This window comes from Mytilus californianus, unplaced genomic scaffold, assembly GCF_021869535.1.
Source record: "Mytilus californianus isolate M0D057914Y unplaced genomic scaffold, xbMytCali1.0.p SCAF_8, whole genome shotgun sequence".
Classification (NCBI taxonomy): domain Eukaryota; kingdom Metazoa; phylum Mollusca; class Bivalvia; order Mytilida; family Mytilidae; genus Mytilus; species Mytilus californianus.
This window is the reverse complement of record NW_026262734.1, coordinates 35,832,956-35,855,355: the sequence shown is the minus strand read 5'-3', so window position 1 is coordinate 35,855,355 and position 22,400 is coordinate 35,832,956. Positions and strand designations below refer to the sequence as shown.

Here is a 22,400-nt window from a genome sequence, read left to right as displayed (position 1 = left end):
ATTTGGAATTAGTTTATTTTTTATTCACAAAAGTGCATCTAAATTTATGTAGAAGTCAAAAACAACAAAAAACAACAAAATAACATTGTTCAGAATGAAAAAATTGTAATTACAGAAAGTTTTCTGGAATCTATATGGATAAATATTTACTACCATATAAACAAATAAAAGATGTAGTTAAATTTTTTGCTCATGTTTAAGATAACTTATTATGAAAAAGACATTCAAGATTCTTGCATACATTTTAACACCTAATTCAAAATGTTGAAACTATATATTTCATTGTCAAACAACAAATTGTGTAGATCAACATCATTAAGCACTGAGGACGGATTCAATCGTTCCTGATGTTTTACAGTGAAATAATAATTACCATATTCAAAAATATAATTAAAAGAAGCTTCAGATGTTTTACAGTGAAATGATAATTGCCAAGTTCAAAAATATAATTAAAAGAAGCATCAGGTGTTTTACAGTGAAATGATAATTGCCATGTTCAAAAAAATAATTAAAAGAAGATACCATGCCAATAAATATGAAAAAGAGATGTTGGTGTTCATCAATGAGACAGCAATGCAACAACACAATGAAGCCAAAGATATCTAGCAGTCAACAAAAAGTCTTTAACAATAGACAAGAGAACTCTTAATATCTCACTTTTGTAATACATATTATCTATGTAGTATAAATCTATTTAAGATAGTAATATGTGGTTTCTGACTGCAGAAAGACAACAAAAATATGTTATCATTTCATTTCTTTAAGTACTGATGTATTATATTTACCATAAAGTTGCTTTGTTGTGAATTCATCTTTTAAAATTATAGAATAACATTATGTTATTTTAACATCAGAAATAAATTTTATTATGTAGAGACTCATATTAAAAGAATTAGGTTTCTAGGAAAATTAAATTAAATTAAATTTATATGACACTCAACATTTAAATTTATAATGAAATAAGGACAACTCATCAATTTTAAGTATGTCCACCACAAATACAAGTGACTTCACAAAAAATAAAAGAAGAATGTGTCTATGGACATGAATGCCCCCACTCAAGCTTGCTTTTCAAACGAAAATGGGACGGATGGAAGGACGGACGGAAAGATGGAATGACAGATGGACGGTCAAGGGTAACACTTAATGCCCCCTTCGCCTTGCAGCGAGGGCATAAAATTTGCAAATATCAAGGCCAACCTGTGGTAATTCATAGTAGAGTCCTAGTACATGAAATTGGTGTAATCTAGTTTGCTACAACTATTTTATCCAGTAAAATTATCAGATGCAAATTACCGTAATAAGAATTTTGTTTTTTAAATTCTTCAAAAACAAGCATTTAAAACAAAAGAATATTACAAACTAAATTAAATGACTTTTACTTCAGAAAAAGGAATCTTGAACTTTTCATGCAACAAATGACAAATAACTTAAGAAAATATATTCAGAGGTGGTGGTCCTTTCGCATTCATCATTCATTCACACAATTTTTTGGTGCAAAGCATTAACAGAAAGGCTAATATGGAAATGTTAATGTTCTAGATACCATCAGATATTGAATAAAACCTTGAGCCTAAAGCCATGAGCGCATGATAAGCTGTCATCTTGTGTGTGAATTTTTATGCAATAATCATAAATAGTTTCTGACATACGGCGCGACATGTGAAAACCCCCCATTTTTTTACAAAAAACTCGTTATCTCTAAAATAAAATTTTGAATCAAAACCAAAAAGTATACAGATCTTTAGATTAATATAACTAAGAAGTGTGTAAAATTTTAAGCAATAATCATAAATCGTTTTTGAGATATGGCGTGACATGTGAAAACCCCCCTTTTTAAAAAAAAAAATCAATATCTCTAAAATAAAATTTTGAATCAAAACCAAAAAGTATACAGATCTTTAGATTAATATAACTAAGAAGTGTTAAAAATTTTAAGCAATAATCATAAATCGTTTTTGAGATACGGCGTGACATGTGAAAAACCCCTCCCCCTTTTTTTACAAAGTACTCAATAACTCAAAAACAAAATTTTGAATCATCACCAAAAAGTAAACAGATCTTAAGATTAATATAAGTAAGAAGTGTGTAAAGTTTTAAGCAATAATCATAAATTTTTTTTGAGATACAGCGCGACATGTGAAAAAAAACACACATCTGTTTTAGTTACTAAGTCCTGTAACTCAAAAAGTTTTAATCTTATTTTCACCAAAAAGTATACAGATCGTTTGACCATCATAAGAAACAACTATGTTAAGTTTCATGAAATTTGGATAAGTCGTTCTCAAGTTACGGTGCGACATGTTTACGCCGGACAGACAGAGGGACAGACGAAATTTTGACAGGCGTATAAAAAGTCAAAACTACAGAAAACTATTCTCAACATGAAAATCTAGCCAAAAAAAAATTTAGACAACTCTGTCTACTTGTTTAAAATTTTTACAGCACCCAAGCAATTTGAGGCTACTGTGTAAATGTATATTATTTTGACTACCGGTAAATACATAATGCAATTGTTTCAAGTAGTTTCTTACAAATACACAAATGTATTCTTAACATTACAGACGCTTTGGGGTTTCATTTTCAATCAATATGGCTTACATGTATTCCTTTTTAAAGTTTTGACAAGAAATGCATGTATTTGACAACAGATTAGTGTAGAAACTAGAGGTTCTAAAGAGCCGGTGTCGCTCACCTTGGTCTTCTATGTGCATATTCAACAAAAGACACTCTCCAACAGTGTACTGTCTACTGCTGATCATTTAGTCTGTTTAGTTTCTCTCTATCTTCTTTAGTTTTTGCTCAAAAAACAAAAGAGAGTAAAAAAAAATTCTCATTTAAGGGCAATCGTTTCTATAAAGAGTGACAGTCTACTAACTATATCAGCAAAATTTAACTTGTTAGTAGATCTTGCCTTGCTGATAATTTTTGTCATTTAAAGTGTCTATTTATCTATTATAATTTTTATCATATAAGGCAAAACGCAAAAAATTGGTAAAAATCCTCATCAAAGGGCAATAACTCTAATAAGGAGTTAGCTGAAGATTTAAATCATGCAAAACTTATTTGTAGAACTTGTCTTGCTGATCATTTTTGCAATTTAAAGTTTCGCTCTATCTATTATAGTTTTCAAGATAATAGGCAAAAATGAAAAAAAAATGGTAAAATTATGTCATTTAAGGGCAATAACTCCTATAAGAAGTTGTCTGACAGTTTTAAAGAATGATGACAATTGGTAGAGCTCAAAATTCTGAACATTTTTGATTTGTCAGATTTTCTCTATTTATAATGGTTTTCAAAATAATAGACAAAACTTGTATTTTACCCCTATGTTATATTTTTTGTCATGTCGGCCATCTTGGGTTGGCAGGCAGGGTCATCGGACACATTTTTTAAACAAGATACCCCAATGATAATTGTGGCCAAGCTTGGTTAAATTTGGCCCAGTAGTCAGAGGAGATTTTTGTAAAAGATAACGGACATCGATGGACAATGGATGATGATGGATGCCAAGTGATGAGAAAAGCTCACTTGGCCCTTTGGGCCAGGTAAGCTAAAAATAAGGCATAAAAAGCAGGAACAACCACAAATTATGGATAGTCCATCATACCGCACAAAAACCACCAACACCTGGCTCTCTGAGAAAATAGAATTATAACAATGACACAGTGTCCATAAATACCTTAATCCAATGTATAATTCACATAAATTGTCTACCTTTACATTTGAATCCATGAATATAATACATCATGAGTCTTGTTTCTCCTTTGATCAGCATTTTTACAAACACTTTTCACAAAAAATTAAAAAAAAAAATGTTTCTTGTACAAACAATATTATCTTTAAACGTTCAGATGAGAAATGAAAATAAATAATTTGTGATGAAATAGCACCAAAATAGTGGAACAAATTAAACTTGACAGGCACCTTGTGATGTTTTATATGCATGTGCTTTTATATACAGGTAAAATGGCTGCCTCCTTTAAAATTATGTACCTGAAAAAATGACAACAGTTACAGCAAGTGAAAAAATGTGCATGTGCCAATTACAACAGTTACAGCAAATGAGAAAATGTACATGTGCAAAATACAACAGTTACAGCAATGCCAGTATAATGAGAAAATACACATGTACCAATTACAACAGTTACAGCAATGCCAGTATAATGAGAAAATACACATGTACCAATTGCATATTTACAATATTTCAAAGCTTGAAAGACTCTGGGTTTTAAAAAATATATGCAGATCATGAAGCATGGCAATATTTCATGTTTCGAGATGACATAAAAAATTTCAATAAATAAATTTTTTTATGCATGTCTCTTTTTGTAGGAACAGATCTATGGTAATTTAGATCTGTATTTATAGTATTAAGATATCAAGAACAAGGCTATTCAGATTTTCATTTTATATCGTTTTACATCATCTTTTACTGTTTATCTATCAGCATGCAAGATTAAACAGATGCTATTTGATAGAAGGTGTAAACTTAATTAGAATGGTTTACTTAAGATTTATTTCTCCTGAATAAAATATTGTTTTCTCATAAAATAAAGATTGTATGTGTCCATTCATTTACTTATTTATTTAAAGCTTTTCAATAAATACACAACTTCTTGATTAAAGAAAAAATCGAAAATAAATATTGGCCTTGGGTCACACTTGCCAAGACAGTAACACTGCCTGAGTATTTTTCTATGATACAATATTTTGTAATGCTGCACATTTTATATTTTGTAATGCTGCACATTTTATGTTCTGTCATTTAGTATCAACATCGTCTGTCAACAATAACATTCCCATCTCTGTCCTTAACACGGATTCTACCATTGGAATATCTGGTTTCCTGTCTGCCGTCTGGGTAAACAGTTTTAACTGTGCCATCTGGGTATTCTCGTTTCTGTAAAATAAAACATCACTTATATACATGTAACAATATTAAAATGACCCAATGTAACAAATGCACAAAAACTGCTCTTTTTTGTTTCCTTTCACAGGTGATTTTATTTTTATATTTATTTATCTTTAAAGAAAAATATTACACTAATTATTTAATTTTTTTCTTTTATAGTTCAATTTCTAAAGGTCTATGATTTCCTGATAATTTTATTTTTTAATGATCTTCCCTTATGATGAGAATCCCAAGATTAAAAGGACTAAGTAAACTCTGCCACAATCATCTAAATGTATAACTTAAAATGAGATGACCAACATAACATGAAGGTCAAGATGAGAGAAGGTCTCAGAGATGTCTTTAACAATCAAATAGGAATGCAGTGATTATATCACTGATGGTAGAATCTCTGGTAGAAAAATAACTCATGGTAAAATTGGACTAAAATCACTGATGGTAAAATCATTCTTGGTAAAAATTACTGATGGTAAAAAATACAGAAAGAACTGTAAATTAATGTGGACTCATTATCATTCATGGGATACCAATTTTCAAGGATTTCATGGGTATTAGTGAATCAATATATACAATGTAATAAATTTAAATGTTCAAAGAAGTGTAATTTTCTAATGCTTGTATGCAGATTCCTGCAAAACCATGTAATCAAATCTCCACGCAAATACAATTTTTCCTCAATCCATGAAAAGTGATACCACCAAAATAAATGAGTCCACAGTATACTATTTAAGCAAATTTGAACAATTAACATCTTATACCTGAATGACAAACTGTGAATTAACAAACAAACAAAAAGAAGAGAAAAGTATGCCTTATAGACTACAAACTCACTTTATAGTCATTTGTATGTATTTCTCTTTGTCCATTAGGAAACTCCATGGTTTTATCCCCATTCTTATCTACTCTTATAACAGTTCCATCGGAAAAGATGCTCTCCTCTGACCCATTAGGGAATAAGTATTTAATGGTCTGATCTGCAAATGTGATTTCTTTGGTTCCATCTGGATAATGTTTCTCTACTTGATTGCTGAAAATATCATCAAAAATTGTATTTCATTTTTTATAAGAAAAATAATGCCAAAAAAAACAAAGATTTAATGGAGAGTCCTATTCCAAGTCAGGAATCTCATCTGTAAGAGTTTATATCCTTTGTGTGTCTTTTTTCTATTTTCAATTTAGTGTTGTGTAGATATTTGGGCATCACTGTTGATTTCATTTTCATTATGTTTCAAAGTACATGGACTATTTATAGTTCATGTTTATCCATCATTGGAGACAGTATGGTGACCACTAGATGTCCTTGTTGGTTGACTTACACTTTTTGGTCCCCCTCATTTACCCTACATTTCATTTAATTCTTATATGACAGGACTATTTGGCAATAAAATGTTTTAAAAACTGTACTTACTTTGGAAACTGTAGAACTTCTAGGCCATCAGGATAATGAGAGTGTGTAGTCTGAGCTTCAGCATAGTAATATACCTAAAAATAAAATTAAGTCTGCCACCATAACACAACTTGATTTATTTTTTAAACCAAAATTATGTAATTTTCTTCATAATTAAGAATTAAAAAGGTTATAGCTTAAATATTGACAATAATTTGTGTACAGATCATCTTTCAGGTAAAGTTTTTGTTGGTTCACTGATGTGACAAATATATAATATGTTTCATTGATTGATAGTTGGTGTTTAATGCCACTTTCAGCACTATCAGCTAAATTGTGTCTCTCAGTATTTTTGGTGGAGGAAGCCAGACTGCCCGAAATACATATGTTTCACATGACCTATGATAAGTCCAGGCATGGGGTAATGCAAATTTGTAATTGTAATGCATGGTAATGCATTACATTTTTCCAAGTAATTGCATGTAATGTGTAATGCAGCAATTTTTGCATTACATGTAATTGTAATTTAATGCATTACTTTAGCAAAAAGTTGTGTAATATCATGCATTACATTGCATTACATGGCATTACTTTTTTCACATACTATATATCTTTAACAGATTGTTGGAGATTAAACTAAAGCAGAATTTAAGATTTTGTTATTAGCTAAAAACATAATCATTTGAATATTGATTTTTTTATTTTCTATTTATTGTTTACACTTTACACAAATCACTAGAGGGAATTCGGAAATTAAGCCTTGCCCCAGGTAGAACTTGAAAAGAAAAAAATAAAGTGGTATAAATACTAGAATGACCAAATTACAATTCTATATGAATAACACAACACTGTATATCAGATTGAGCTCTTTTTTCTTTTTTTCATTTTATTTTATACATTTTCCTGCATAAAAAGATTAATATTTGAAAAGCATTACTGTAAAAGTGTTCCATTGTTGTCAAAACATCACATGACTAAGTAACACTAATTAGTTTGTTTTACAATCAATCTTTTCATCATTTTGTCACTTGGTCATAAATTAAGCTCTATGTTTATTTTATAATTAGGAAAGAAATTCTCAGTAAATATTTTGATTGAAATTAAAAAAACAAATGTATATTTATATAATTAAAGTTGACATTAAAACCAAAGATAGAAGAGCAATCAACTTTGATAGGTTTTGTGAAACAGTCAGGTAGTCAGAAATATCATTCTGCATGAAACCTTCGAAATCCTTATGATGTTAAAATGTAATAATCGTATTGAATAGACTTTTTACATGTATACTTAAATTCAATACACGGAACAGTTACTGCATATGCTAGAATCTATTGTGACTTCGTGTTGTTTTTCAAAATGCTTGATTTTTCTTTTCACTTGAAAATAAAATTTACAAATGTAATGTGTAATTCAATGCATTACTTTGCAAAAGTAATTGTAATTTAATGCATTACTTTGATAAATGCATGTAATTGTAATTGTAATTTAATGCATGGTTTTGTCAAAGTAATTGTAATATAATGCATTACATTGCAATGTAATTCGCCCCATGCCTGATGATAACATATACAGGCCATCACACACACCAAGATATAGTTACAAATTCCTTCCATGTCTTTCTACACACAGGATTTGGACATTTAAGATGTCATAATATGAATAATCGTTTTTTTTCTGGTTTTAAAATAACAGTGTACAATGTACATATATGAATCCTTTAGTCACAGAATATTGTTATTCTATTAAATGCTGAAACAGTACAAAGTTCAAGTTACCACTCTTTGATCTGGCATGATCTGTTTTATGTCTCCATTGAAGAATGATACTACAATTGATTTTCCATCAGCTGATATCTCCTTCCTGGTTCCATTACCGAATAAAATCTCTCTGGCACCAGTCTTATATATCCTCTCAATCTGTAAAACAGTTTATAAAATCAGTGTAATAAAAAATTGATCCAGAAAGACATTTTTTGCTATCCATTTTTTTTTAAAATCCTGTTTAACAGTAAATTTTGAAGGTAACTACCAGGGAACCCATGTCAAGAACTTTGTCAAAAAATTTATATTTTTTAATATTTGATACAGTTTCTATTAACAGACAGTAAAGTCTGCTATACATATGATCCATATCTAAATATAAGGATTCTAAAACAATAAAATAAAATGAAGCTTTATATAAAATATCAGAAAAAGCCTATTTTAAGAGAAGGGAGCTAAGATATGGATGTTCCAAATAAATGTTTGATTAATGCTCTAAATATTTAAGCCATCCAAAATATTTTTAAAATATTGAAAGTCTTCAGTAAAGCATTAAGCCAGTAACACATCTACATTTTTGTAAAAAGCCATTCAATGGATGCATTTTACCATCAAATCATTGATGATGCTTCAAAATTAAACATTTTAAGTCATTCAAAATATTGAAATATTCTATTTTTATCTCCCTTTGCTTAATTGAGACTTTGTCATTTAAATGTAGCTTTATCTTATACTATTGTATCAAAATCATTTTTCTGACAAATGTGACAGTTTTTGTATTATAAAATGTTAACTGGTATTGCGAGAATTGGCGACCAACCTTGCCATCATTGTGCTGAAATTCATCGTAGCCACTATTGCCTTTATCGATCATAGATCTATCTACACTATATTTAGATGCTCTCTTCCGTGGTACATTAGCACTATTTGTTGTATCCCCTTCTGTATCTGTATATAAACTTGTACTGAAAAATATATCAAACTTGTGATAAAATTATTTTAAAAGACTATTTTGTATTACTAAACATGTTAAAAAATGGTAGTGAGGAAAAACTTTCTGAGTCGTCTTAGTTCACTACTGATTTGGAATGGGGTTCATGTTACACTTTGTATTTTCCATGTTTTTGTGAATTGTGGTTTGTTACTGACCTTTTTTTTCCTTTCACAATTTTCTTCCCTTTCACAATTTTCTTCATAGTCCTTTGATATTGTTTTTTTTTATTCTATTTATTAGAATCTTGTAATTTTTCTTCTTATTAAGGTACCGGACCGGTAAGGGTTGTTCTGCATACATTTTTTTAATTTTTCTCAAAAATTGTTGAAAGTCAGAAATCTAACAGAAAACAAATCAGCGTGATCGTTTTAATAATATTTATATACTTACTCTTGTGGCATAGCTACCACTGCTCCACCCCGGGGTACATCTTCCATCAATGACATCCTCAAAAGGTGGTCCTGTGATTTCTGTTGGGCATTACTAAAACCAGGCTGAGGTGACTTAGCTGGACCAGGTTGACTACTAAAATTGGAAGTTTTGGATGGACCTGGGTGGCCAGTGAAACCTGGCTGTACTGTCTTTGAACCTCCTGGAAGACTGGTATAATTTGGTTGGGCAGTTCTGTTAGGCAGTGAAGGTTGTGACGATGATTGCTGTGTTGGAATACCTGGAACTCTGACTTGTGTAGCAGACTGTGTGGCTCTAAGTGACATTTGAGAGTATGATGTCTTAGAACTAGAGGAGTCTAAAAGAGTATGTAAAATGTCAAAATATCCTAAAAACATATATTGTAAAAATGTATTTAAAACCAACAAATGAAGGAGAATTACTTACTCTTTCCTTCCAGGGTAGAGGGATTGATCAGTATGTATTACTGCATAATATTTCTTATATCAATGACATTTACTACAATTATAGATGTTATGTCCCAATGCATTGTAAAAATATTAATTTATCAATCAGTATAGTCTAATCAACCACAGAAAGTTATATTTAATAACTGAATATGAAAAATTAATTCTTAAACTTTACAGTGGCTAATCATGTGTGTGTGATAACATAAATTGTTATATTTATAAAAATATAGCAAGGTATTTATTATTGCGAATAATGCAACTTGGTGAGTATCGCAATAATAACAACTCGCATTCTGATATCTGATACATAAATCTGTATCCATATTTTCCTAAAATCGCAATAATTAATCTCGCAATTTAGTCCATTCTTCAAAAATCGCAATAATTTCTAAATTTACAGTAACCAAAATAATTTCTAAGTATTTTAAAGAAAAAAATCTTGATATTTATTTAATTTTTGTTCTAATTACAGTACTTGTAGGTTTCAATTTAGTTTTATCCAATTTGAAGTCATCAAAATAAAGATCTCACAAAGATAATTTTACCCAATTAATGCTTTTAAACTTCAATACATTGAAAAATTAAAAAATACCTCTAACAGGGTCCTTCTCTTCATCCGAGTCTGTGGTCTGAAAGTCTGCTGAGTTTTGTGTAGGGACTAGCTGAGATGGGGTACTACTTCTTGGTGCTGATTTAGATTTTCCCTGAAATTTCAAACATTCAGCTAATTTTATTTTTAGCACAGATTTTTGAAGTAATGCTTTCAACTCATATTTGTAAATATAAATTTAAACCAATCTCAAACACAATTAATTACTGTATAGTCTTACATGTACTTCAGTGAACTTTACCTCAAAGACTGAAAACCATAAACACTTATTGAAATGAACATTGGTGGCAGCAAATCTGAATCATAAAGACATTGGTTATACCTTATTATTTTGTTCTTTCTGAAGCCATTCCAGCCTCCTCTTTTCCATTAGTTTTATTTCTTCTTTTAACTCTGTGTTTTCCTGTTCTAACTGTTCTATCTTACTCCTTAGTCTGGAGTTACTGGAGGTCCATCTTGTCTCTTTTCTCTTCATTTCCTCTTGTAAGTCTGTCATCTAAGTGAATAACAATTAACAAATTAATGACCACAGTAAATGTATTAAGTTCACTTTTAAAGCCAATAGAAACAGAAGTAAACAATTCAAATATACCAATTTGGCTTTTTTACCTTCTCTAACAAAGAGTTCCATTTCTTTTGTTTAATTTCAACTGGGTTTCCGCCTGTGAAGATAAGTAGTAACTCCGACACTAGATAAGTTAACAGTATATGCTAAGGGAAAAAAACAATATCACTTTAAGATTCTCACTAATGGACAATTGCAGTCATATTTTTAATTAAGAAAAACAAACAACAAAAACAACACATTATGCTCATATATTTAACAATAGAACCATTTGCTACAGCCTTTTCTATGAAAGTACCACTAACTTTTGTCTTAATTATTTAACGGTATATGTTAAAAGCTAAAGGAAAAGTAAGAACAAAAGAAAATACAATATCTCTTTCAGAATTTCACAAACTGACAGTCATATTATTAGATAAATGTGGATAGACAGAAAATGCCCCCTCTTGCATATCATATAGTTATAAAGGGACATAACTGATCATGAAGAACGGTAAAAGTGACGCTACCCAAATTTGAACTTGATCTGAGTTTTGTGGTAATAAGCATTGTGTGTAAGTCTCATATCATTTGGTTGAAGCTAACTTAAGTAGAGAACAGAAACTAAAAATTCAGCAATTTTTCTATCTGTAAACACGCATAACTCTAGAACGGTTGTGTATAAGATTTTTAACATTTGGTTGAGACAAACTAAAGTTAGAGAACGGAAACGAAAAATTCAGCAATTTTTATGTTTATAAAGGGACATAACTCAAGAATGGTAAAAGTGTCGCCACCAAATTTCGTACTTAATCTGTATTATGTAGTAATAAGCATTGTGTATAAGTTTCATAACATTTAGTTGAGGCAAACTAATGTTAGAAAACGGAAACAAAAAATTTGTACTTGATCTTAGTTTTGTGGTAATAAATATTGTGTATAGGTTTCATAATGTTTGGTTGGGGCAAACTTAAGTTACAGAATGGTATTTTAAAATTTTGCAATCTTTCGATTTATAAATGGGCATAAATCAATAATGGTGACACTACCCAAATTCAACTTGATCTGTGTTTTATCAGTGGAAGTCAAAATTAAACATTGCATTGTATAAAGCATTGATTGTAGTTGATTCAACTATAATCATGGACAAAGGAAGATAACTCGAATCTTAATAAAATGCTCCGCAGGGCGCAGCTTGATACGACCGCAGAGGTCGAACCCTGAACAGTTGGGGCAAGTATGGACACAACATTCAAGCTTGATACAGCTTTGCATTTGGATTGCGATTAAATATTTGACACAGCATAGGTTTCTGACACAGAATGAATGTGGTCTAAGAACTTAAAAATTTTAAATTGGACATTCACCTATTATGGTCCAATATCCAAAATCTAAATACATGGTTAGATTCAGCATATCAAAGAACCCCAAGAATTCAATTTTTGATGAAATCAAACAAAGTTTAATTTTGGACCCTTTCGACCTCAATGTGGACAAAGTTAATAACGGGGCCCAAAAATCAAAAATCTAAATACATGGTTAGATTCAGCATATCAAAGAACCCCATATATTCAATTTTTGTTGAAATCAAACAAAGTTTAATTTTGGACCCCGATTTGGACCAACTTGAAAACTGGGCCCTTTGTGGTATGGTACCTTGCAGTACAATTTCAGAGAGATCCATACACTTGAACACAAGTAATTGTCTGGAAACTAGAAAAATGCTTATTTTTGGCCCCTTTTTGGCCCCCAATTCCTAAACGTTTCGGCAATTACCCCCAAACTCAATTCCAGCTTTCCATTTGTGATATGGAACCTTGTAGTACAATTTCAGAAAGATCCATACACTTACACACAAGTTATTGTCATGAAACTAGAAAAATGCTTGTTTTTTGCCCCTTTTTTGGCCCCTAATTCCTAAAATTTTGAGGCAATTAACCCCAAAATCAATCCCAGCATTCCTTTTGTGATATGGAACCTTGTGGTACAATGTCAGAGAGATCCATACACTAACACACAAGTTATGTCTGGAAGTTACAAAAATGCTTATTTTTGGCCCCTTTTTGGCCCCTAATTCCTTTACTGTTGGTACCATAACCCCCAAAATCAATCCCAACCTTCCTTTTGTGGTATTGAACCTTGTGGTAAAATTTCATAGAGATCCATTCACTTAAACTAAAGTTAGAGTGCGAAAACCAATGTGTCTTCGGACGACGCCGGACGACGCCGACGACGACAACGTCATACCAATATACGACCACAAAAATTTTTTTGCGGTCATATAAAAATTACTTCATATTAAGAAGAAAATATAAATTTAGCAATTTTTCCATTTATAAAGGGGCATAACTCTAGAACGGTTAAAGTGAGGCCACCAAAATTCAAACTAGATCTGTGTTTTGTGGTAATAAGCATTGTGTATAAGTTTCATAACATTTGGTTGAGGCAAACTTAAGTTAGAGAACGGAAACTAAAAATTTTGCAATTTTTCCATTTATAAAGAAACATAACTCTAGAACGGTTAAAGTGACGCCACCAAAATTCAAACTTGATCTGTGTTTTGTGGTAATAAGCATTTTGTATAAGTTTCATAACATTTGGTTGAGGCAAACTCAAGTTAGAGAATGGAAACCAATTTTGGGACGTACGGACGTACATACAGACGGACAAGGGTAAAACATAATGCACCCACTGCTACGGTGGGGGCATAAAAATAAGAAACATACAAACACAATCAATAAGCTCATATATTTCAGAATAGAAACATGTGCTGAAATTTCTAAACAACTTTATGATACCTATCAGTTAATAATTTACATTTCATTAGGAACTATCAATTTTCCTATAACATTTTTTTCAGTGTTTTTTTTCTACGTATAAATACTTTATTATAACACAGTCAACCATGTTCGTCACAGTTTCATATAATTACTCGCCAAAATGTAATATTAAAAATAAATTAAGGACAGAGTATATACATAATATTTATGTTATATGAATTTAAGTTGCAATTACTACATAAGTAAGCCGCCTACCAAAACCAATAACAACAACAAGTTCATTTCTTTTTCCTTTGTGGCATAGAGCTTACAGAAATATGTGTATCTACTATCATTTGCATAATTAAGTGTGAAATACAATTTGAGTACGACAATTCCAGTTAAATGAGATTTTCATCTAATAATATCAATAATCCTAAAGATGCTGGTAAAACAATTGTATAAATCTAATGGCATACTGCACTTTTTCAATTTCTTTTCCAATATGAATGTAATTTAGGGTTTCCCCATCACAAAATTGACTTTAGTTTTCTTGTTTAAATTGTTTTACAATGGAGCATCTTGTAGCTTGCTATGCGGTATGGGTTTTGCTCATTGTTGACGGCCGTACAGTGACCTATAGTTGCTATAAACTTCTACAATACAGGGATCTCCATGGATGAAATTTAACGATGGAGGAACTTTCACCATGACAAAACCCTGTGTCTATGGCATGGCATGATCAAAAGTATTTCATTCCTCCATTTCCATGTAAGGAATGGTGAACAGACTGATATACTGCTTAATATATATTTTATTTCATTATAGAAGGGGAGGGGGGGGGATCTTTTTTTCACTGTCAAATTCAGAAGTCATGAACCGGTATCAACAATTTGCAGCATCAACAACATGAAGCTTCGTATCCGTTTTGTAAAATATTGAAGAAAGATTTGGAGGACAAACACTTACAACTTTAAAGATTTTTATGACTTTAAATTGCAAATTTCATAGTAATATACTATCTTTTGATTCTGAATGTAAACCGGGGGCATCAATTCTATTGTAAACTATGAAATGAATTTCGAAATTATGATACGAAATTTCTCTTCAGATTATCAAGTTGCAGTTTATCAATTATTGCTGTACTCGTGTTATTTGGCATGAAATTATGTTCTGTTTAATGTCATTTGTTCTCGTTTAAAAAGGACGATGCTGATTGCGTAAGTCAATATAAAACAAAAATATATGTTTGACTTGTTAAACTTTTTTATTTGTAACTGGATTTAAAATATATAGTTTAATCTAAATTTTCATTGGCATTTGCTGAAACGTAATTAAATAATGCAATCAATCTTTATCAAGTGATCTCCTGACAGGTTTGTGGATCTACCTGTACAAGTGATTAGCAATCTTTAGTCTGATATCCCAGAGGGCTTTAAAACTGTAATCAGGAGGGCCCTTTGGATTATAATACAATAAGCCTAAGAGTTATGCAATCACATGCAATTGATTATAATTGCTAAAAAAAAAATGGTGGGCGCTAGCGAAACGAAAACAAATTTTGACAATGGCAGGGATCATTTGACGATGGCGGAAGATAATTTAACGATGGCGGGAATCATTTGACGATGGCGGAAGATATTTTAACAGTGGAGGTGCACCATCATTAAACAGGTCATGGAGATCCCTGCGTCATTTGGTCTACAGTAGAGAGTTGTCTTGTTAGCAATCATACCACATCTTCTTATTTTTATATGTTTGCTATATATCTATATAAAAAAGAGGATAGGATAACAAGAACTTTAAAATTGGCTCTTATTTTTTTCTGGTTTTAAGTAGTAGGCATATATTATTTGAGGTTCCAAAAGAAATGGTGGTTCAATGTCACTTCTTTGCTGATACTATGTCATGGAACGTAATCTCATAATTGATAACTTAAAAATGACTTAGGCTAATGTAGGGTTTAAATTGACTAGGTGGTTACAAAGTATATTTTTTTAAATTTGCATAATGGAGTAATGGACAACAGGTGGACAGAGCCAATGATAATTGGCAATATCCTTTTGACATGGTACCTTAGAGTGGCCATATAATTTGACCAAACTGACTTGATTTCGAAAGTGGCCATATAACTTGACCATACTGACCTGATTCTTAGAGTGGCCATATAACTTGACCAAACATACCTTAGTCTTAGAGTGGCAATATAACTTAACCAAACTGACCTGATTTTTTAACATTTCTATTTCTTCTCTTTCCTTTTTATTTGGTATGTCTCTAGCTGCCTTCTGATACTTTTCAAACATTTTCTTTTCATGCCTATAAATAAAAGGATCAAATCTCAAACTCTGTATTTTCTTGATTCTTATTAGATCAAACAAAAATCATATATCACTTATGTTCAATCAAATTCAATAGGACACAAAACTCAAATCAATAGGAAACAAAAGTCATATGGAAATTTTTCATTTGTTTTTTCATATAGCAAAAAATTCACACTAACTACAGGTGAAATATAATTCTTATATCAGATTCATAGTTACTTACTTTAATTTCTTCATTTCTTCAGTCTTATAGTCCTGTATTCTAATCAGTTCCTTATTTTTCTCTTTTTCAAAGTCTGTTATTTCTTTCTTTAAACGTGAAAGACCCTAAAATAATTATTAAAGATATCATATTCTGTACTTCATGTGTGTTGGTGATGGTAGTGCATCACAGGGTAATGATATGCGTCTAGTGTATGGGACTGTCCTATGGATGTCTTATGCCGCTGGCTAGCAATATTTTTTGCGAAAAGAAAGCAGAGTGAGTAAGTCTTTCCTGCCAGTACATAGCCTCTGCATTATCAAGACTTCAGCAGTAGCCTCCCCGCGGTAGCACACGGAAACTGATTGCATAGATCAGGCGAATCTGTTGGGGATCTCGGAGCAGCAAGGGCCCCAGAAATGCAGTGTGTAGGCCCATTGGTATGTGGACATGCCCTAGCACTCATTAACCTTGCCCCAACTATGGGTGAAATAGTCGGCCAGGAGAGGGTCGCAGCCAGGTTACAGCAATTTTCCTAAGAGAAGAAAACTCTAAAATCAAACAACGGGTAGATCAGACTCGTAAGCCTAGGAAGGCATCTATTTATTGGAAGGAAAACCATAAACAAATAACCCTGGTCCACCAGGTTGGAGGTTGAGCTAGGGGGTAATCTCCCCTACTCATAAAACAGCATCTGATTACGGAAACAAGGATTAGAAAAAATTTACCTCGTCTCGTAACATCAGAATACCAGCAGAATTCTGCGCATATGAATGGGACTAGTGAAAGCCGACAGGAAGCTAGTCACACGAAAAGTATCCTGAATGCGAGAACCAAACTTAAACAGGGCTTTTGGAATGTCCGTACCATGTACGAGACGGGAAAACAAGCTCAAGTGTTAAGAGAAATGAAGGAAAACAAGCTGCACATACTAGGTATAAGTGAATGCAGATGGACAGGGTTTGGAAAAAACTTGACAAATACAGGAGATACAATCATATACTCTGGTAGAAAAGATGACAAACACCAGGGAGGAGTTGCCATCATCCTCAACAAATCAGCATCTAAATCACTCATTGAGTACAATCCAGTCAATGAAAGAATAATAACAGCAAGTCTAAATACAAAACCTATAAAGACATCAATCATCCAAGTCTATTCCAAAACAAATGAAGCTGATAAAGAAATAAAGATGGTATTCTACAAAATGCTCCAAGTTGAGATAGAGAAAATCCCCAAAAAAGACCTAACAATCATCATGGGAGATTTTAATGCTAAAGTGGGACAAGATAACAGTGGTTTTGAGAGAATAATGGGGAAACATGGCTGTGGAATCATGAACGAAAATGGAGAACATCTAGTAGACTTCTGTGGACTGAACAATCTTGTAATAGGTGGAACATTGTTCCGACACAAGGAGGTCCATAAGCTGACTTGGGTATCACCTGGAGGCAGAGATAAAAATCAGATAGACCACATAGCAATTAACGGTAAATGGAGGAGATCCTTACAAGATGTGAGAGTAAGGCGAGGCGCTGATGTAGGAAGTGACAATCATCTTGTCACAGCAAACATCAAACTCAAACTTATGAGAGCATCAGAACCTTGCAGGGTACAGAGATTTGACACAGGAAAACTCAGACACATGAAAACCAACCATGACTTCAAATTAGAACTGAAGAACCGCTTTCAAATATTAGAACAACGTAAAAGTAACAACATGGAAGAAAGTGAAACAGTAGATGAGCAATGACTAGAAGTTGAAGATCTGTTTAAAAAGACCAGCGAAAAAATCTTGGGTTTCAAACGCCAAAAACACAAGGAATGGATCAAACCAGAGACATGGAATCTGATTGACAACAGAAAAGAGCTAAAGAAAAAGATATGTAACACTCACTCTGATAGACTAAAAGATAGACTAATGGGTCAATACTCCAACTGCAATAAGGAAGTTAAGAAAGCCACTAGAAAAGATAAAAAAGAGTTCATCGAAGGAATGGTTCTAGAGGCTGAAAAAGCTGCTTCAGAGCAAAGAATGGGCGACCTTTATCAAATTACAAAGAAACTTTGTGGCCACAAAAGAAACACCAACATGCCAGTAAAAGACAAACAGGGTAATCTAATAACATCTGAAAGAGAACAAGAGAGTAGATGGAATGAACATTTCAAAGAAGTACTAAATAGGCCAGAACCAGCAAACATACCCATCGCAGAACACGACCTTGAAGTAAACATAGAAATTCCATCAAATCAGAGATTATCAGAGCAGTAAAGAGCCTTAAAAACAATAAAGCCCCCGGAAATGATAAGCTATCAGCAGAACTATTCAAGTCAGATCCAGCCTTAACAGCAAACATTCTGCACACACCATTCAAAAATATTTGGCAAAATATCAAAATACCTAAAAACTGGTCAGAAGGTAACATCATAAGACTGGCTAAGAAAGGCGATCTCACAAACTGTAATAACTGGAGAGGAATCACCTTATTACCAATCCCAAGTAAAATTTTCAGCAAAATATTAATAGATAGAATTAAAACAGCAATTGACAACAAACTCAGAAAAGAACAGGCAGGCTTTAGAAAAGGAAAGAGTTGTTGCGACCACATATTTGTGCTACGAAACATTATAGAACAGTGCACAGAATGGCAGAGGCAACTGATAATAAACTTTATAGACTTTGAAAAAGCCTTTGACAGCATACACAGAGAAAGCTTATGGAAGATCTTACGAAGCTATGGAATACCCGCTAAAATAGTACAACTTATCAAAATGTTTTATACAGAATTCAGATGCACTGTAGGAACATCATCAGACATCAGTTTTCTAGTAAAATCGGGAGTTAGACAAGGCTGTGTTATGTCTTCCCTTCTATTCATAATAGTTGTCGATTGGGTAATGAAATCCACCATAAGCATTAACAACACAGGCATCAGGTGGACTCTCTTTAACTACCTAGAAGATCTGGACTATGCAGATGATCTGGCCTTACTGTCACATCTAGAAACACACATGCAAGACAAAACCACTAAGTTACAAAAGAATGCAAGTATGATTGGATTGAATATCAACATTAAGAAATCAGAAGTCATGCCTCTTAACATCTCAGAGCCTCCTGTAATAGATTTAAACGGGACACACCTGGATTGCACTTCATCTTTCACCTACTTGGGCAGCATAGTAACATCTGAACGAGGAGCAGACAAAGACATCAGAGCCAGAATAGGAAAAGCAAGAACTGCATTTTTAAAACTAAGTCACATCTGGAAGTCAAGCAACATCAGTAAGAAAACCAAAATTAGACTATATAACAGTTGTGTACTAGCAGTGCTGCTATATGGGGCTGAATGCTGGAGAATGACAGAAAAAGACATCAACAAGCTCTCCAGTTTTCACAACGGTTGCCTTAGAAAGATCTTAAGGATATTCTGGCCACGTAAGATCACCAACAAAGACCTCCATGAAACAACAGGATCCAACAGCATGGAGACCTTATTGACGCAAAAAAGATGGAGATGGATTGGCCATGTTCTTAGAAGACCAGCAGAGGACTTGACCAGAGTTGCCCTAAGATGGACACCTGAGGGGAAAAGAAAGAAAGGACGCCCCAAAACAACTTGGAGAAGAACAGTTGAAGCTGAAATGAAAGAACATGGAATCAGCTTGGGCGAAATAGAAAAGAAAGCACAGAACAGAGATGAGTGGAAAGATCTAGTCCTTGCCCTATGTGCCTCCGGGCATAATAAGGACTAGGTAGGTAGGTATTCTGTACTTCATAGACAAGATTAAACAACAATCATGACTATATCTGAATGATTATATATTGATAAGGATGGGATATGAGGGGAATGCTCACAAAAAAGTACTTTCAAAAACATTTCTCATTATCCTATGAGTTACTGCAAGAATTTGTTAAAAAAAAGTTAAATTGATTGATTTGTTTGATTGTTGGTGTTTAACCCTACTTTCAGCACTATTGGCTATATTGTGGCGGCCAGTTTTTGTTTGTGGAGGAAGCTTGAATTGCTATAGAAAACAACCAACCTTATGCATGAAAACTGTCTATCCTAGTCAACAAAACAAATTAAAGATCCAATAGGGAAAGTAAGTAGAAATTGAAAAACTAAAAACTTAAATCTTTGAAACCTCTAACATTTCAGAGATTTATCAATAAATCACTTATTTGCATGTAGAAAAACAAAATATTGGAAGTTCTACATGAAAAAAATATTAAACTAAATACAAAGACCTGACCATTTGTCAGAAAAAAAAACATTGCTTTTAGTTTTACTGTTATTCTTCACAATAAAAGGTACAACTTTTTGCACTTTCTGCAAAATTTGCTAACATAAAAGCTTTCAAATCCACCAGAAAATGTTTAAGTAAGCATTAAATTCTTAAAAGATATGGAAACTATGTATTAAGGCCTATTCACTTAAAAGATATATGTGAAAGAGAAGGAAAAGGCTTTCATCTCTTTCCTCCCACTACCACACAACCAAAATACTTTTTTTAAATAATTTGGCACACATCAAATAGACATACAACCAATAACATGAACAAGCTTTCTGAGAATATTGCATGGCAATACATAGTCCCCTACCAGTTAAAAATTCATTGTACTAAAACAAAATGCTAACTTGATATATAACTTGTCATGTTGTAAACTATATAAGAACTATCAAGTCAATATCTTCAAGCATGACGAAAAAAAAGTGTGGAAAACTGATTATTTGCATGAATTTTCTAAGTCCAAGGACCATAACTCTGCACAAAATCATCAGACTAGAACAAAATTAAATCTTAATCTGTAACTGGTCATGATAAAACTATATACCAAATATCAAATCAATATCTTCGAGCACGAAGAAAAAAGTATGGAAAACTGTCCTGCTGGACTGACGGATGGACAAACAGACAGACGGACAGAGTGCAAACCTATAGTCCCTGTCCACTTGTCGGTAGGGGACTAATAAGGACCCTCAACCCATTTCCAAAAAAAAAAACTTCCCTTTCTACCCTCCCACGTTCATTTAATGGACTAGCCCTAATCTTCTAGACAACTACAATTCATTTTTTAAACTTTTTATTACTTAAAAGTAAATACCTCCTCTCTTTCTTTGCGTAGTTTGTCTAGGTTTACATTTTCACTTCGGAACTTCTCTATCTCTTTCTCCAGCTCAGCTAATTTCTCCCTTAAGACCTTTGACTGAACACCATCATTTGCTGCTGTATGGTTTACTGTCTGTAGTTTTTGCTGATCCTAAATAGGAATGAATATGTCAAATGCATCAATATTGAATTTGTTTGTTGATTATTAACAGAATGACATGACTAACACAGGAACATAACAACCAAGAAGAATCAATAGATAAAACTTTTCCATTCGTTACATTTTTTTTCTGCTTCTTCATTGTCTTGACAAGATTTAAAAAAAAAAGATTGACGGCAGAAATTATTGACTTCCACTGGGACAAATTTCACAATTTCCCTCTAGACTGTCATGACTGTTGGCCCAGGCTGGTGAAAATGTATAATAGGGCCCGTAACAAGTTTCTTCAATAGTTAAAGATATTAGAAATTTTGTGATACATTTGATTTTCAGGCCAGTAAGCTAAAAAGTTTTTCATGAAGACTGATATTTGTTTTCTTTGTCAGATATAAATTATAATTTGTTGATATAACCCAGCAGCAGTGTAACCTCAATGTAGCATGCAATTGATGGACATCTAGCAAAGGGTTCTGCTCAAGCCTGCGCTGGAGATTTCTTGAAAACAGGTTAGAGTTTTTGCTCATTGTTGAAGGCATTAATGTATCTTTGAGATGAAGAACAATAATAAATATGCTATTCTTTCGCTTTTGGTTTTTTCATGTGCGTGTTGGGACTTTGTGTCATAAATTTCCATGATGGGAGGAAAAGAAATTGCAAAGCATTTATGTATTTTTCTTTTACAAATTGTGAGCTTAACTTTGACAAATGGTATAATTGGGTTTTCACTCTTATCAGTTGAAATAGTCTAGGTTTGAATTTTGATAATAATTTTG

At 32.4% G+C, this 22,400-nt stretch overlaps 1 protein-coding gene across 1 annotated transcript in view; it reads right to left on the bottom strand.

The window, feature by feature from the left end:
- Positions 1-2,339: 2,339 nt before the first annotated feature.
- LOC127713083 (centromere protein J-like) overlaps positions 2,340-22,400 on the bottom strand; it is a 37,940-nt gene continuing 17,879 nt past the window's right edge. The window contains exons 14-24 of the mRNA XM_052219679.1: positions 21,463-21,618; positions 16,377-16,480; positions 16,055-16,148; positions 10,849-11,022; positions 10,509-10,620; positions 9,447-9,804; positions 8,883-9,027; positions 8,078-8,218; positions 6,324-6,397; positions 5,747-5,942; positions 2,340-4,903 (exon numbers count right to left, since the gene is read on the bottom strand). Of these exons, the coding sequence (XP_052075639.1) occupies positions 4,775-4,903; positions 5,747-5,942; positions 6,324-6,397; positions 8,078-8,218; positions 8,883-9,027; positions 9,447-9,804; positions 10,509-10,620; positions 10,849-11,022; positions 16,055-16,148; positions 16,377-16,480; positions 21,463-21,618 (1,683 nt within the window). The 3' untranslated portion in view covers positions 2,340-4,774. The remainder of the gene's footprint in view (positions 4,904-5,746; positions 5,943-6,323; positions 6,398-8,077; positions 8,219-8,882; positions 9,028-9,446; positions 9,805-10,508; positions 10,621-10,848; positions 11,023-16,054; positions 16,149-16,376; positions 16,481-21,462; positions 21,619-22,400) is intronic.